This window comes from Centruroides sculpturatus, unplaced genomic scaffold (assembly GCF_000671375.1).
Source record: "Centruroides sculpturatus isolate CEXI.00-Female unplaced genomic scaffold, Cexi_2.0 scaffold331, whole genome shotgun sequence".
In the NCBI taxonomy this organism is placed as follows: domain Eukaryota; kingdom Metazoa; phylum Arthropoda; class Arachnida; order Scorpiones; family Buthidae; genus Centruroides; species Centruroides sculpturatus.
The window spans coordinates 603,559-621,798 of record NW_019384523.1 but is presented as its reverse complement, the minus strand read 5'-3'; the positions used below and the strand labels follow the sequence as shown (position 1 = coordinate 621,798).

Sequence of the window (18,240 nt, the reverse complement as noted above, 5' to 3'; positions counted from 1 at the left end):
GCTTTCTATTTCGAATGTTTTGTTCGAATTTGTTCGAATTTAATTCGAACATAAAATTCGAATATTGGTTCGATTATAGAACGATTGTAAACGTTCCAGAAACGTTGAAAATAGTTGGTTTGACTAAACGTAAAAATTCTCTAATTAGTCTGGAAACGGGGGACCTAATTCTTGCATTCTGTGAAAACGGGTAAGATTAGCTATAATGTTATATATAATCTTAATCTTCACTATCGTTACTTTTTGCCCAGCGAAGCGGGTCCTTGCAGCTAGATTCTAGATTACTTAGAAAAACAGTCTTTTATATATATAAAAAAAACTATATTACATACAAATAAAAACCCAGCAAAGCGGGTCCTTGCAGCTAGTCTAAATATATAAAATTGCTTGTCCTGACTGACTGACTGACTGACTCACTGATTCATCATCGCCCAGAGCAAACCGCTTAACCTAGAGGTGAAATTTGGTAGACAGTTAGAGTACGTCATGGAAACGCACACTAAGAAGGGATTTTTCGAAATTCCCCCACGGGGGGAGAGGTAGAGGATTAAGGCTTAACCGTAAAAACAGCTTCTACTGTACTATTTTAAATGCAATTTTTTGTTTTCAACTATGTTTAATTTTCATTGAGTACTTAGATGTATTTAATTGATAACATTTCAGACATTGTTATAAATATTTTTTATCTATTTTGATTTTAAAAATGTTCGAACCGTTTTAAATTCGAATTTGTTATTGCATATTGGTTCGATTATAGAACGATTGTAAACGTTCTAGAAAATTGATCAAATTGAAAATAGTTTGTTTGATTCTCGGCAATTCTCTTCAGCGGTAGGTGTTATATAACAATTACTATGGTTATTGAAATATTGAATGTAAATGAGGTTTGCTTGCAAAACCTCCGCGGACGAAGTCGTGGGTAACAGCTAGTTTATTTATAATTATTAAATTCTTCAAGAAATTGCACCTAACTGCCTACCTGTAGGAAAAATTACTTAATATTTAATTAATTAGTAGCCATATTATATCCTGATATAATTCTGATATTCATGACAAACATACATAAAATAAATTAAACATGTTTAATTTGTTTTATGTATGTTTATTGTTATTTGTTTAACTTTTTGGACTTTATAAACGCATACTAAGTATATTTGCATAAATAACATATATTAATGTAAAAATCACAAAAATAAAAATAAAAGATGAAAAAACAAAAATTAATCATGAATCAAATGAAATATAGGTTAAAGTCTACCTTGGTAGCCCAATGGGCACGCTTCCAACTGTTCGTGCTTCCAATGGACTCCTCCCAGAGGGGAGTTGCCTGCAGGCCGCCGATTGTTTAACGTCACTGGTTACCGATTCACGGTAGTTCTCTAACAAATGAAAAAAAAGGAAGCGTCTACTAAAAATGTAGTTAACCTAACCTAACCTAACCTAACCAAACCGAAGCACTGCCATTGGGACTACCAAGGTAAATTTTAACCGAAACATATGTTATATATAATAATAGTATGTACTGTACATACAAATTCACAATATATATATGTATAAAGAAATTCGTTTTCAATATTTCTCAACCCAAATATTTTCTATTCATTTTCAACTTCATAATTTCGGCAGGTTTATGAAATTAATCTTGAGAAATATCAAACAACCAGTGATTTGGAAGCGAAGCAGAATTATTACACATGGTCCACCGACTATAACAACAGATGATTACTAAAAATCTAATAATAGGTCATAAGAATCCATACAAATAATATTAAAACCTATATTTCAAACATTATTACAAAATAAACAAAAGAAAATAATTATTTATCCTAGATTTTTATAAACTGTTCTCATTTCTGTTTACATAGCTATCAACTATTCAGCTTTTAATGTAAACAAGTTTGGTTTTCATATTTACCAACTAATATATATATAAATTATCTAAAAATAACTCCTCTCAAGCATTATTTACAATATTTTCACTTAAACCTACATTGTAACTTACCCGATGCTGCAAAAAAGAAGAGACAAAGCGCTAATATGCTGCCGTAATACCAATAAATAAAAAATATAAGAAAAACCGAGGCTCCACAGCACAGCCAACACTTTTTCAGTATAAACAAGACGATCCTGCTAACCAGTCTGATCGTGGCAAAATCGGGATTGCTGTCTGGGCTTTGATCACTCGAAGCAGCCAGTTTATTACACGTAGAATTCATATCGATCACGCTTTGCTTATCAATTATCGGTAACGACGACATAGTCGGACACGCTCTGTTCATTCTCATAAATATGCTTCATAAATTTAGTCTCTCTCTAAGGGATATTCCATTCAAACGTCCTCCATCTTGGTCTCATGCTCACTAAGCCCTCTAGCGGTAACATATTTTAAACTAATAAAATTTTATTGGAAACAAGTAATTAATAAATGCATAAAATTAATTTAAATTTAATTAAAAATTATATATTATAAAATAATTNGGGATATTCCATTCAAACGTCCTCCATCTTGGTCTCATGCTCACTAAGCCCTCTAGCGGTAACATATTTTAAACTAATAAAATTTTATTGGAAACAAGTAATTAATAAATGCATAAAATTAATTTAAATTTAATTAAAAATTATATATTATAAAATAATTTAATTTTGTTAATTAGTAAAGAAAGATAATTAACATAATAGAATTATAAACACCATTATGTTTTCATTGTTTATTATGATTATATAAATTTACGGGGGGAAATATATTATTGGACGAAATAATGAGAAAAAATTTAAAATTTTTTATAAACAATACATATACGTGAGTGTTTTTTATTGCCAACGTTGATAATGAAAAGCTATGTTTGTTTACTTTATGCAATTCATAATATGAAAAAAATTGTTTTGTCTAATACCTGGAATTACGTAACAAACGGTACGTGTTTATAACTGGTTTCGGAAATTTCTGATGTGTATTTGTTTCCTGTCTACGTTAATTTAAAATTATAACCCTGAATATTGATACTTAATTTTTTCACTTTGACGTTTTATACTATTGTAATTTTGAATATAATATTTACTAGTTATAAATAAAATAGAATAATTCGTATTTTACTAATACTTTTGTAAATCAGATACTTTCGGGGCATTTTAAAATTACTTTTTAAAAGTCAAATTTTAAATGAATTCTTACAAATTATATTATAAAATAATTATTTACATACTATTATATACAGTNCTTTGACGTTTTATACTATTGTAATTTTGAATATAATATTTACTAGTTATAAATAAAATAGAATAATTCGTATTTTACTAATACTTTTGTAAATCAGATACTTTCGGGGCATTTTAAAATTACTTTCTTTTACTTCCATTTTTGACTTTTCTGCTGAACAGGCCTTTTAATCGCACCCATTATGGGTTCGGCTGGGTCGGGGTTGAACTTTTGAGGTCCTAAGCGTTGATTTGTTTCGTATTTTACTAATACTTTTGTAAATCAGATACTTTCGGGGCATTTTAAAATTACTTTCTTTTACTTCCATTTTTGACTTTTCTGCTGAACAAGCCTTTTAATCACACCCATTATGGGTTCGGCTGGGTCGGGGTTGAACTTTTGAGGTCCTAAGCGTTGATTTGTTTCGTATATTTATAAATAAAGTTTAAAATAGCATAATTTATTACGAAATATAAGTTTTATATTTAATATATTTCGTAAGCGAATTATTATGATTATAATAAATTATTATTGTTATAAGTTATTTTAATTGGCCTGTTTACTATTTAATAAGATTGGCCCAATTTTCATTAAAAAAAAAACTTTCAAATACAGAATTGAGGAAGTGGGAAAAATCAGGTTATTTCAGTACAGGTAAGTTCTTACTTCTAGACGTTCTTACAAATTATTTTTAAATATTAAAATTAATGTAGTCTTTTACTGATGAATTATAGAAGAATATAAAATTATATATTTATAAATAGATTTTATTTATTAAACTTTTAATTTTTTAAAGCTAAAAATATACTGCTATATACTATTAATTTTAAAATTACTTTTTAAAAGTCAAATTTTAAATGAATTCTTACAAATTATATTATAAAATAATTATTTACATACTATTATATACAGTCAAACCTCCAATAATGGCCACCTTCCAACAACGGCTTAGTCTAAATAGCGGCCATTTTTTCCCCAGGGACTTTTTTTTAAATAAAAATGTAGGACTATACAAAATAACCTTTAAAAAACTGTCATTTTTTATGTTTTTCTCAGTTGCCGTTATTCAGAGGGGTTTGACTATATACAGTATATGTAAAATTTTATTTAATAATTCAAACTATATGTATATATATGGGCAGTTTGAATTATTAAATAAAAAGTAGTTTACTTTAATATAAAATTTAAAAAAAATATTAATAGTTTCTTATATAAAGCTATAGTTATAGTTTATATAGTTATGGTTTTATATAAACTAAAATAATATTTAATTTTTTTTTTAAATAAAAATTTATTTTAATTTTGTACGAAAAATGTTAAAACGTATTTATGTCGATACAATATTTTATGTAGGATTTTTAAGTATAGAGGCATTAACGTCGATAAACAGTACTAAAAAACACCACGCCTCCCAACGAAGAAGGAAAACGTGCACGTCCTTGACATCGTGTAGTTTAAGATATTTATTATCCTGCTACCAAACCAATAGGTGAGTATTTTTATGTATAACTAAACTATTATATTAAAGAATATATTACAAATAATTTTTGTATCTTCATTCTATCGTATATATTGTTTATATAGGACTAAGTAATATATGTTAGTTATGAGAAAAATGATCGCTAAGGTCACCTAAAATAATCAAACGGATATTAAATTCGCATCAATTTAATTCTGATTATATTAAGATACTGTAATTATAGAAAGAAAATATTAAATTTTAACTAAATTTAAATGTATATTACATTACTTGATATCTTTAATTAATATAGGATTTAATTTTACATAATTAAAGTTAATAGTTAATTATTGCATTTAATTAAAACTTAGATATAGCAAACATCTACTACTTAATAGATGTTATTATATTCTAAATTAATAAACCAGCCTAACTTAAATTATAATTTTAAAGAAAATGCGAAACGTAGTTTTGTTACGAAAGATTTCGTTGATTTTTATCTCTATTTTAAGAATGTTAAAAAAAAGTTTTATAAAAATAACTGATAATGAAAAAAATAATCTATCTGTCTATTGTCTGGTGTTCTGATAACGATTTAAAGGCAAAATGATTTTACACAATTTTAAAATATTAAGAAAAAATATATTTTTTAATAGGTATGGCTATCAAACTTATCGTTTTTGTAATAATTGTCGCAGTTGCTTTTGCTTATTTCTGTCCATGTCTTCATAAAGATGTTGAAATCCCTGTTTTGAAAGATGGTTGGTGGGGAAAAATTCCAGCGGGTATAGTATTGGATTTAATTGTTTTTAAATTCAAATTTCTGTTTTCTGTATTAATTTATAAGTTTTTAATATTTAGATGGAAAAATACCTGCAGACGACACGAGCATACGTTCTTTTACAGTGCCATATAAAGAAAGCGATGTTAAAGATCTTCACGAGAGGCTGTCTCGGGCACGACTCTCAGAACCGTTAGAAAATGTACAGTTTCAATACGGTTTTAATACTAATTATTTGAAAGAAATAATAACTTATTGGAGAACAAAATATGATTGGAAGAAACAAGTAAATGAATTGAATAAATTTCAACAATATATCACTCAAATCGAGGGCATATCGGTTCATTATATTCATGTAAAACCAAAGATTACCAACAAAAAGGTAAACATTTGCAATAACAAGATTAGTCATTTTTATTTTGTTTTTCTTTATTTTAAAATATTTATTATATTTAGATTCGGATTTTACCACTTATGCTTATTCACGGCTGGCCCGGCTCTGTTGTGGAATTTTACAAAATTATTCCTCTTTTAACTACTCCTAAACAAGGAAGAGATTATGTTTTTGAAGTAATATGCCCATCCATACCCGGTTACGGATTTTCAGAACCACCGCACCAACCAGGTAATCTTAAAAATAATCTTTAATATTTGAAATTTTCTGATATTTTATAATTATCAATTCATTTTTTCGATATATATTAATTCATCCGTCTTTACAAATAATTGTTTAAAAAGAAAGAATTTTCAATTTAGTGTTGAACATACTAGTAGCCAAGTGAGACGGGCGGTGGCTGAGAGGTTCAGGTGATAGCCTCTTGCTCTGGTGATCCGGAATCGTATCCGGATGACTCAAAACCCCAGGAATTTTTCGAGGGAGTGATCTGTCCCTGTTATATGAAATTCAATCCCCACCACCCGGCTCATTGTGGTTATTATATAAAAAGGCCTTCTTAGTACCCACAGGGAGAACAGAGTTAAAAACTAAAAAAAGAGATACGAAAGTTTCTTTTATAATTTTTTACGGTTTTAGGATTGGAATAGATTGATAAAATAAGATAATGAACACAGGTATCCGCCAACGATACCGGTAGTACTTTCTATGTGAAATTTACTCGATTTAGGTGTTAGACACGTGAAGAAAACCTAAAAACCTCCACACGGCCATTTCAAAGGTACCCGCGACTCGTGCAGTATTCGGTGATTTTGTCTGCTGATGGGCTTTTTACGGTTTTATGATCCGCCAAAATATTGTAGTTTATTCAAAATTGAAAGTTATGCAAAGTAACAGGGTGAGACAAAAAAAATCTGGACTGTTTTTAAAGCATAACATTTTATCGAAAAATTGAAATAACTATTAATTATTATATATCATTTTAAAAGACATTTTATTTACAATAATATAGAATTGATGAATACGATCGTATGACCCATGGTCGGCTAGTGCCGTAAGTTTGTTTTGATAGACTCGCAATTTCTTTGGTCTTCCAATAGACGGTCTCCAATGACAGTCTTTGTGTCAATTTTTTTTAAGGGAAAATCTGATTATTCTGATCAGTTGTGTGGTATTTTTGCTCGCCAACCTTCCTTGTATACTATTTGTGACAAATACACTAAGAAATCCTCAATTGGTCGGCATTGTGGTAGATTTGACGTATTATATTCTTTGAGTCCAAAAAGAATGTTTTTGGATTTGAAGATCTTCACGGTCGAATTTGTGTGAATGAGACTAAGCTTTGTCTGGCCAAAAGACGAAATCATCATATTGATAATTTTATTCGATTAAAGCAACGTAACATATGGGCGATCTGTCGAGGAGGGAATACCTCCCTGGAGGTTTTTATGGGAAATTGGCCCCTATTTAGACGCTACTGACATTAAGAAAACCTTTTAAGAGATCCCTTTTAAAAAATAGCTTCGAAACACCTGTTGGTGAAATTAAAATGTACAGCATTATTTTGCTTCAAATTTCTTCTTAAATTTGTACTTCACTTCGGGAGGTGCTTGATTTTCATTGCTCGCATAGTAAATTTCATTTCCCGGCATTTGCATACCAGAGAGAGAAAAGTACTTCTCATTGTCCAAAACGAACTTTTTGTTTCCAAAATTTCGTACTAGCTATCTGCATTGCATTTGAATTTCGGCAGTTTTTTCAACAGTGTACTCTGGGGTTCTTTTCTTCTTCTTTTTCTTTATTCCCATCTTCTTAAGTGTCTTACCTATGTATGTTCGATGACAAGTGAACCTTCTAGCTGACTAAATGCATCTTTGTTGTCAAACATTTGTCGCAATACTCTTAGGTTTTTAAAGTTTGTAACTGGCTTTCTTCCACTTCTTGGCCTTCTTTTCATTGTTTCAGATATTTCATACTTCATCAAAATAATATATACAGTTTATTTGCTATGACCTTTGGTTAAAAAATGCTCCACTGCCAATTTTTTGAGTAATTCACTTTATTTTTGAACATTTGTACAACGCAATCTCTTAATGTGTCCTCTTTTAAAACCATTTTTCCAAATTGACTCATGAATTTTCGAAAATTTCATGTGCTATAACTGAGTAACAGAGTATGTGTGATGACATAATTTTAAAATCTTTGCACCAAAAATTATCTTTTTAAGTTCAAAACTTATGATGCTTTAAACTCAATTCAGATGTTTTGTCTCGTTCCGTTAATTCATTTGGCGCGTATTTTACTAATATGCAGTATATATAATATTATTCTAATGCATATGTTTCGTTAGGGTTTAATATGTTTGATGCAGCAAGAATATTCAATAAGTTGATGGATCGTTTGAAACATAAAAACTACTATGTTCAGGGAGGTGATTGGGGCAGTGCCATTGCTACTGCAATGTCTGCTATATATTCCAATAGGTTAGTAGTATCAATTATTAGCTTACGAAATGCTAAACAATTTTATTCATTGTAATCTTTTTTTTTTATCAGAGTTACTGGCGTACATTTAAATATGATTTTGGGCGACTTCAATTGTAACTCAATTTTCAAACTGTTAATTGGCATGATAAATCCAAATTGGGTGATGGGAGCCGAGGATCAGAAATATAGTTACCCAATTATTGATAAACTAATGGTATTACTCCGAGAAACTGGATACTTGCATATACAAGCTACAAAGCCCGATACAGTTGGTAAGTTATAAAAATTTAGTTCTTAAATTAATATTTTATTTTGAACAATTTTATAATAGTTTTCATTTTCAGGCGTTGGATTGAGCGATTCTCCAGCTGGATTGGCTGCTTATATTTTAGAGAAATTCTCTACCTGGACACATAAAAACAACATTAATGCAGTTGATGGAGGATTGACAAAGTACCATAACTTAGATGAACTGCTGAATAATGTTATGGTATATTGGGTAACAAATTCGATTACTTCATCAGTAAGATTTTACAAAGAAAACATGGCAGAGAAAGTTTTGAATATGAAACTTAACAAGTAAATTTTACTTACTAATTATTAATTAATTCTTTGTTTAATGATTTCTTTGAAATTAAAATGATATTTTTATAGGTTGCCTGTTCATGTGCCTGCCGCTATCGCAATTTTTCCTAATGATCTTTACAATTCTCCCAGAATAACTATAGAACGGCAATTTAGAAATCTTACTCAATACACTCATATGCCAAGAGGAGGCCATTTTGCTGCTATGGAGGAACCAGCTCTTTTGGCCGAAGATATTTGGAAATTCGCTGAAATATTACAAAAATCTTAATATTATAAATAATATTAATAATTGATGTTTATTACTTTTTTAATCATATTACAAATACTTAATATTTAGAAAGTTCTATTTAAAATTATAAAATAATAGGCCTAAATTTAAAAATTTTTGTACGGGTTTCATGATTTGAAAAGAATGAAAGAAATGAAATATTGAAAAGATGTGATAAAATATGAAATTTATATCAATATAAGTATTTAAATGTTTATAGTTTTAAATTAAATACAAGCGAAATTTATTTGGAGATATTATATTGAATTCTACATTTATAATAAATAATATATGAGCCATTTAAAATATCTTTATTCTTTTATGAAACTAAATGTTTAACATTGAGTGGATTCAATAAATTTTCACAGTTAAATGGAAATTTAGGCGATATTATATCTTAATGTGCCTTGGCTGAACCAATCATATTTTAGATATTTTATCAAGATATATTGTAAAATGTTTCATTATGAAATGGAGTACCTCTCCAAAAATAAAATGGGGCAGATTAAAATTTGATTTTTTTATTTATATTTTTTCTACTTAAATTAAGATAACGTTTTAAATTGGTCAACTTTAAAATAAATATAAAAATTATTATTTATTACAGATCTATATATACATATATAAATCCAGCAACGAGTTGCGTAAGTTTCCTTTTAAAAACACCAAAATTGTGTGGTGCCATCTGTTATGAAATTTTAGTAAAAACATTTTATATTATTAATTATTATAAAATGACAACATGCTTAATTTTCAGCGTAGAGATGAGTTTTATATATTAAAAAATTATAAATGCTAATAACGAGTAAAATCTTCATAAGTCCGACTCCAGTTGAGATATGACACATGACCCTCTCTACCTCCTTGACGTTTAACCACCAAAATTGGATAGCACAATGCCCCTAATACACAAACCTCCCTGCAAAATTTCAGAAATCTTCGGGTAAAGGCGCAGAAGTTATTGAGCTTTCAAAGTAGATGAACAAAATCGTGCCCACCCCCACATTAACATTCAGACATACAGGAAAAAACCACGATTTTTTTTTTTTTTACATTTCTTGACATTTCAAGATTCCCTGAGTCCAAAAATGTAAAAATCTTGGGGTGTCATTTTTTGATCTGCCATACTTTTAATTTCTCTCTGTTATATATAACAGCCGGGAAAATAGAAGACAAAATGTGTGCTAGAAAATGTTTCTATACCGTTCTAATCGCACCAAATTTGGCATATATATTCTTGAAATACAGGTAATAATTTAGGAGGTGGGTAGGGATCTCTACCTCCTANTCTTAAATTGCTCGATATATTTTCAAAGCTTATCATATTCAAATCATTTTTTAAATGTTTTTTTCTCCCTTCTTTCTTTGCGTGGGCGACTATATTAAGTTATTTCTTGAATTTCTTCAGTTGTTGTTGAAGTTTAACCTTATTTTAAAATTATTCGAGAATTTCGTTTTATATATAAACTATGGTTGGAAACAGTAAAAGAAATTGTTTAACACTCTTATAAAATCGAGCTGAGTTGGCAAGGGAAATTTTGGCATGATAAAAACATGCCAAAATTTTTATATTATGTCAATTGAATGGCATAATATGTTTCTAACCATGTGTCTATCGTGTTATTTAGCATTATGCCGTGTTAAAAACAAAGACATAACTTGTTTTTCTATCATGCAAAAATGCCACGTAACATGTTTCTATGCTAAAACTTGCCTTTCAACTCGGCTCGATTTTTATAAGGGTGTTAAGCGACTTTAGCTCATTCTTTATAAATTATTTGTAAATTATACAATAATAACCTGAAAGTTTAAATATATTTTAATTTTTAAATACTTTGTTTTCTTTCTTATGATTATATTTTCGTATATTTTTATGTCTGTTTTCAATAAGAACTCGATACTCATACGCTTCTTATATCAGCTAATATTCTTTTATAAAAGATCTAATTTCAGATTTTATTCGATTATATTAAATTAAATTAATTTTGATATGATATCTAAACCCTATCTTCAGTTTATTTCTTGTCTCTTAAGTCGTTGTCTTATAATCAATAACAAAAAAAAATGTATCCTTTCGAATTCCATTTCTCTATCTATCGATTTATCTTAATTATACTGAAATTGGAATATTGAATTATTTTTTGAGGATGGAACGAGGCCCTAAGCTGTAGTTTATTTAGTTTATTTATAAATCCAGACTTGATTCTTAGAAAAGAGAAATTCCGAATCTTTATTATCAGCAGTGTAAACACACAAAATAAAAGAAGAGTGGGAAAACCTTAATGGAAGCCCCGTCTCTCTGATAAAGTTATAATTCCCTTGTGTTTATTCACCCTAAATTTTTGTTTTCTTGTAACAAACAAAAAAAAAAAAAAAAACATTGTAAGAAGAAGTTTTGTTGAATTAGGAATGTTGACGTTAAGAGATTTTAATGCAAATAGAAAGATTAAATGTGACATTATCCAACCACAATTGCTTTAATTAATACATTATCAACAATAAAGTAAAACATATAAATGTTTTATAAAGTCTAATGAATATCTGAATTTTATAATAGTTTTTTTAAAAAAAAACTTTAGTACTTAAAAGAAGTTNAGATAACGTTTTAAATTGGTCAACTTTAAAATAAATATAAAAATTATTATTTATTACAGATCTATATATACATATATAAATCCAGCAACGAGTTGCGTAAGTTTCCTTTTAAAAACACCAAAATTGTGTGGTGCCATCTGTTATGAAATTTTAGTAAAAACATTTTATATTATTAATTATTATAAAATGACAACATGCTTAATTTTCAGCGTAGAGATGAGTTTTATATATTAAAAAATTATAAATGCTAATAACGAGTAAAATCTTCATAAGTCCGACTCCAGTTGAGATATGACACATGACCCTCTCTACCTCCTTGACGTTTAACCACCAAAATTGGATAGCACAATGCCCCTAATACACAAACCTCCCTGCAAAATTTCAGAAATCTTCGGGTAAAGGCGCAGAAGTTATTGAGCTTTCAAAGTAGATGAACAAAATCGTGCCCACCCCCACATTAACATTCAGACATACAGGAAAAAACCACGATTTTTTTTTTTTTTACATTTCTTGACATTTCAAGATTCCCTGAGTCCAAAAATGTAAAAATCTTGGGGTGTCATTTTTTGATCTGCCATACTTTTAATTTCTCTCTGTTATATATAACAGCCGGGAAAATAGAAGACAAAATGTGTGCTAGAAAATGTTTCTATACCGTTCTAATCGCACCAAATTTGGCATATATATTCTTGAAATACAGGTAATAATTTAGGAGGTGGGTAGGGATCTCTACCTCCTAAATTATTACCTGTATTTCAAGAATATATATATATCAATATAAATATGCCTTCTAAAGCTGAAGCTAAAGCCCACCCCTCTTAAGCCCGAGCATTTTTTTTTTTGCTCGGGTCAATAAATGTACATTTTAGTTACTAAGACCATTGTTTTTATCATCGTCTCCCAACCCCACCTCACCCCTCAAAAACCCAAACGATGCTAGGTACACGCAACTGTTTCCAATAAATAAATAAATAATAATAAAAAAAGGTAAGTTGAAATTTCTAAAGAAAATTTTATAAGTATACTGTATTGTAATTTTTTATCTTATCAAATGAGATAAAGTAAAAAATTTGATTTTTAATATTTCTTTTTATTTATTTGTATAGAAAGTTAATCTTAGGATTTAAAAATTTTTACAAAAATTTTATTAATTTAAATGTTTTCCAATTTCTTCGGTGCATTTTAAATGAATTTTATATCTCTTTATTATTTTCATAAAAACAAATGAATTTCGTGTTTCGTGTAAACAGAAAATGATTTGTATTTTAAATAATTAAACTAGAAAAAAATAAATAATAAAAAACTTAATTTTTAACAAAGTCCTACAGAAGATAATGGAAAATATATAAATTTATATTTGTAGATGAAAAACTTATTATTAAAGAAATTGATATAAACTATAAACAGAAAATTCTAAGCTGAGCCGGATTTAAACACGTGACCCTCTGCTACGACATACAACAGGCCCTAAATTCTCCATCGAATAATACTGATTAATACGTATTAATTCATTTTTTGAGGATGGAACGAGGCCCTAAGCTGTAGTTTATTTAGTTTATTTATAAATCCAGACTTGATTCTTAGAAAAGAGAAATTCCGAATCTTTATTATCAGCAGTGTAAACACACAAAATAAAAGAAGAGTGGGAAAACCTTAATGGAAGCCCCGTCTCTCTGATAAAGTTATAATTCCCTTGTGTTTATTCACCCTAAATTTTTGTTTTCTTGTAACAAACAAAAAAAAAAAAAAAAACATTGTAAGAAGAAGTTTTGTTGAATTAGGAATGTTGACGTTAAGAGATTTTAATGCAAATAGAAAGATTAAATGTGACATTATCCAACCACAATTGCTTTAATTAATACATTATCAACAATAAAGTAAAACATATAAATGTTTTATAAAGTCTAATGAATATCTGAATTTTATAATAGTTTCTTTTTTTTTAAAAAAAAACTTTAGTACTTAAAAGAAGTTTTAAATTATTGTAAAACAATTTTAATTCGAATTTTTCTTTATAAATGTTGCGAAAATTAAGAAAAATGGCATCGTTTTTTGTCATTGCCACACACTACATATAAATACATCATAATTCGTAATTGATAAACGATGTCGTTCGGAGTATTTTCGGTAACTTGTTACAACGAAATTTTGATTGATAATAAACTAATGCCACTATATTTACTTTAAGTGGCAATATATAAGTTATATATATATACCTCAATATACAATATACATTCAATTTATTTTCTTTTCTCATATGCTGAAAAAGTTTTTATTTATAATCTCTTTAGTCATTTATAATGTGTTGTGTGATATATTGATAAAAATATATTTAAAAATATAAAAATCATCGAAAATAATACAGTGCGTTAAGGTAAATATACAAAAATGTAATAGCATTTTTCATCGATAGATGGCGCTTTTTGTTTCCCTGTTATTATATACGTTATATTTTATTTAATAATATTTCAGTCAATAAAATTATATAATGTTACTTAATTATTTTTACTTTTATAATTTTTTGTGATTTTTTCTAACATTAATTAATATACAAAAAAAGAGAGATATTTTTTACATATTTTTGTCACAAGAAAAATAGCGAAATGCATTTTAAAAAATATCGATTACATTTTTGAATTCTTTTCTATTTTTAACGGTTGCTATAATTAAGTAAACTTTAACATAAAGTCGTGTAAGTACTGTTAAATTGGATTTAAAACCTGCGAAACGGAACTTGTCATTTAGGTTCTCTATCTTGACATTTTCACCCCAGTCTAGCTGATTGTCGAAGAAAAACAAGAAAAGTTAACCGACCGATCCGAAAACTGGTAAATACTTTGTGATTGAAAAGGAATTTATGTGGAAAAACAATCAAAGAGAAACAATCAAAGTTCTTACTCAAGTACTGTACAGTTGCGAGCCCAGTCGATAATTTCAACCAATCTCATATCTAAAAAACTATTAAATGCAATTAAAGAGTTTCTATCGAATTCTAAATTATAATAAATTAAAGAAATTTCTATTGATTTCGTATGTTAAATTTATCATTTTTTACAGTTTAATTTTATTGGCAAGTCTGTTAAGGCTTCAGCTTACGGCTCTGAAGGATCCGGAATCGAATGCCAGCGATCGAAATAACCACAGGAATTTTTTCGGGGGTGGCCTGTCTCGGATATGTCGGGCCTTGTCTCTCATTACTTATCCACCCTATTGTGGGCCTGTGAGAAATGTTTTCTGGGATGAAAGAATTCTTTTAAAAAGTGCCATTTTATTATCATCGGTAAATTTTGACGGTTTCTAAATATTTTAAAACCGTCAAACTTCATAAATAAAACGGAAAGATAAATATATTTTTTCCTCTTTATTGTCACCAATATCTTTCCTTTGTGTTATTCGATTATTTTGACATGATTATTTTATTACTTGTATTGTATTTCTATTGTTGTTAGCACTTCTTTATCTTAATCCTTATGACTAGAAGCCAAATCAAAAAATTCCTTAATTTTATTAGGACAAATAAATATATTTTTTAACTATAATTGATATTATATGTTTTTCTAAGAAATAATTTTCTTTAAATCTATAGTGCATATACATTTGGAATCAAACTGATCCGAGATTTTGCTGATCGTTCAAATCCCGTGTAGAAACGAACTATACCGATCTGATCAATCTCTATCCGCGTATACAAACGCTATCTAGGATCAACTGGATCCCGATCAAACTAATCCGAGCGAAGGGTGAGATCGTTTGGATGGGATAAAAAAGATTAAAGATGGCGACCTCCGTGGTTAACATCAAGCTGATAGTTAACAGCAAAGAAATATGTATAACTGTTGATAATGAAAAGTATTTAAAACTTAATAAATGTAAGTAAAGATGTTATTAAAATATCCGATAAACAGATGAAAAAAGTAAGTATTAAGAGACAGTTTTGCGAGATTGTATGATAAGAATAAATGGCGTGCACTACCATTTTGCCATCATGTGAACAGTTTTATTCAGGAGTAAATACGATTCGATCCTACTTGTATACTTTCTGCCAACTAAAACACGACAGAAGCGATCTTTATTACGTGACAAAAACTAATCCGATCTTACAGATCGATCCATCTGAAACGAAAAGCATAAGCACCCCTACAGACTTCGTTTTCACTAAACAGGAAATGACATTACAATTTTTGAATCTCTTGTTTTATAAGCTTTAAACATGAAGAATAATAATGCTAATTTTAGGGCAAAATAATAAAATAATTTTGTTTCGCATTAAAAAAAAAAAGACAAAAGAATGCGAAGGTTCGAATCTAAATCGTGTAACTCTATTATCCATTGGCTATCGCCGTTACCAGAAGTGAAAATTCCAAAGACTTTTAAGGTAAACACTCAAATTTCAAAGACCCTTTTTTGAAACGCTTGAGAAATGGGTCCTATTATTTGGACAAGGAACTGTATGTGTTTAAGGCTACGTGCTCTCCAACTTTCGTTTAAATCGGAGACCCTAATGTCTGGCCTTCTCCATCAATGCCAACAGTAGCCGAGTGATAAAACCACAGTTGATTGCGGATTCGTGCCTCATCAACAACTTGGACATGTAGAGTTTTAAGTTGCTTCTACTAGTCTAACATCAAAACAGAGACCCATTTTCCATAGAAAGTTTTTCCGGGAGATATTCCCCACGGCAGATCACCCACTTATTGCATTGCTTTATTTCATTAATTTAATCCAATCTTTATTAATGGAGATGAAGGGCAGCAAATTTTTTTTTATATTGTTGGTAAGAGTTGAAAATATTCCAATTTCTTTACTACTTGCTTTGTTTAAAATAATTTCTTAAAATAGAATATAATTTTATGAAATACATCTCCTTACTCTCAAAGATGTTATATTGTTCTCTCTATTATTTTCAATAAGATAAATTATATTTTTCTCATTCTAACTTGTAATAAAAAATATTAATATCTAGAACAGTTAATTCAATATTTACATCCTTCACAATATTCTTATAAGAATAGATTCAAAGTTATTAAAGTAATTTGACCAGTCTCCTATATGAGGTAGTTACATTTTATTATTTTTCAAAGAGAAAAATATATTTTTTTTAAAAATAAATGAAATTTATTCAGAATGAAAATCTAGATTTTTTTTTAAATATTTATTTTAATTTTATTTTCAGTTTTTATCTACTTCAAAGTTATTTTAATTAAATTCTTGAAAAGTAAACTAAAGAAGTCGAAGAAAAAATATTTTCAATTAAATAAATGATTTTATTGTCTGTAATATTTTAAAGTTTGATTTATAAAAAAACAATTTACGTTTTTAAAATATTAAATTTTCATTATAAATATTTTTTATAAAGTTTGAAGTTTGAAAATTTAGTTAATTTGTTAAAAACTAAGTTTTTATTATAATCAATTTTATATATAAACGAAGAGAGTTTTCTTTTTAACTTTTCTAATATAATTAATAAAGTAACCAAGAAAACAAATTTTTTAAAGAAACGAAACTGAATTAGTGAAATTGACTTTTATAAATAAATAAATAACTTTTTTAAAAATTTTTATTGGACAAAATTTAAAAGTATCCTTGCATTCATATTATTCCTTTTATAATTTACTCATCAGTGGTCGAATGGATAAAAACCACTAAACACTGGTAGTTGATGGCGAATTCTCGCCTCACTATCCGGAATTTTCATGGGTTTCTTCAAATGTCTAACTTAAATAGGAACCAGTTTTTCATAGTAAGTACTCCCGAGAGACGTTTCTCCTTTCTTTCGTTACCGTATCCCACCAAAACAAATCTTTATAATTTTTCCTAACAAATCTGCAAAACATTTTAATGTATTAAACTAGATTAATTTTTTTACTCTTTCCGCTCTTAGGGCACTAGAGGTTCTTTTTTAATCATATCCGTCGAGGGTTCATCCAGTCTCACAATGGCGGCAGAATAACAAGGGACAGACTACTAAAAATTGCTAGGAATTTGAATCGTCAGGATTCGATTTCGGATTCCCCTTACCGAAAGACCTGTGCCTTAATTGTCTTTGTCAATCGATATGCCTATTAAACTAGTAAGTAATTAATTTTACAATTTGCCTGATTTTTTGATTATTTGACAATTTGACTAATTTTATCAACTTAGAATAAGTTGATAAAATTCTTCTTGGTTTATAAACGTGTATTTGCAAAAGTGAAATATTTTTTAAATAAAAATTTGTTTTAATTTAACCATTTGAATTTCTTATTTATTTATTTATTCCCATAGAGATATATTAAAAGTCAAAAATATGATATAGAACCAGGTTTAGTTATGGTGAATCAACTTTAATGATGTCTTTAGAGAATTAAAATTTAATATATACGATTTTTTAGTATAATTAAATAAATATATTTATGTTTTTTATGAAAATAATTTATTCTTACTTTCAATAAACTTGATACTGTTTTAATTCTCATTTTAAAGTATTATATCAC

The 18,240-nt window shown here is 28.2% G+C and overlaps 2 protein-coding genes and 1 long non-coding RNA gene across 4 annotated transcripts in view; 2 read left to right on the top strand and 1 right to left on the bottom strand.

The window, feature by feature from the left end:
- The window catches only part of LOC111622808 (protein ABHD13-like), a 20,909-nt gene extending 18,538 nt beyond the window's left edge, over positions 1-2,371 (bottom strand). The window contains exon 1 of the mRNA XM_023365230.1: positions 2,003-2,371. Coding sequence (XP_023220998.1) covers positions 2,003-2,285 — 283 coding nt within the window. The 5' untranslated portion in view covers positions 2,286-2,371. The remainder of the gene's footprint in view (positions 1-2,002) is intronic.
- Positions 1-9,273, top strand: part of LOC111622807 (epoxide hydrolase 1-like) — a 30,476-nt gene extending 21,203 nt beyond the window's left edge. The window contains exons 1-9 of one of the 2 annotated variants that reach the window (XM_023365229.1): positions 3,775-3,850; positions 4,550-4,685; positions 5,312-5,440; positions 5,517-5,818; positions 5,893-6,061; positions 8,181-8,313; positions 8,386-8,588; positions 8,661-8,895; positions 8,971-9,273. In XM_023365229.1, the coding sequence (XP_023220997.1) occupies positions 5,314-5,440; positions 5,517-5,818; positions 5,893-6,061; positions 8,181-8,313; positions 8,386-8,588; positions 8,661-8,895; positions 8,971-9,172 (1,371 nt within the window). In that variant the 5' untranslated portion in view covers positions 3,775-3,850; positions 4,550-4,685; positions 5,312-5,313 and the 3' untranslated portion in view covers positions 9,173-9,273. Of the gene's footprint in view, positions 1-3,774; positions 3,851-4,549; positions 4,686-5,311; positions 5,441-5,516; positions 5,819-5,892; positions 6,062-8,180; positions 8,314-8,385; positions 8,589-8,660; positions 8,896-8,970 lie in introns of those variants that run through there. The other variant, XM_023365228.1, reaches the window with a different exon arrangement.
- Positions 9,274-14,423: 5,150 nt separating this feature from the next.
- Positions 14,424-15,132, top strand: LOC111622795. The gene is made up of 3 exons (XR_002756339.1): positions 14,424-14,459; positions 14,541-14,595; positions 14,825-15,132. It is a non-coding gene; the product is annotated as an uncharacterized LOC111622795 (long non-coding RNA).
- The last annotated feature ends 3,108 nt before the right edge of the window (positions 15,133-18,240 follow it).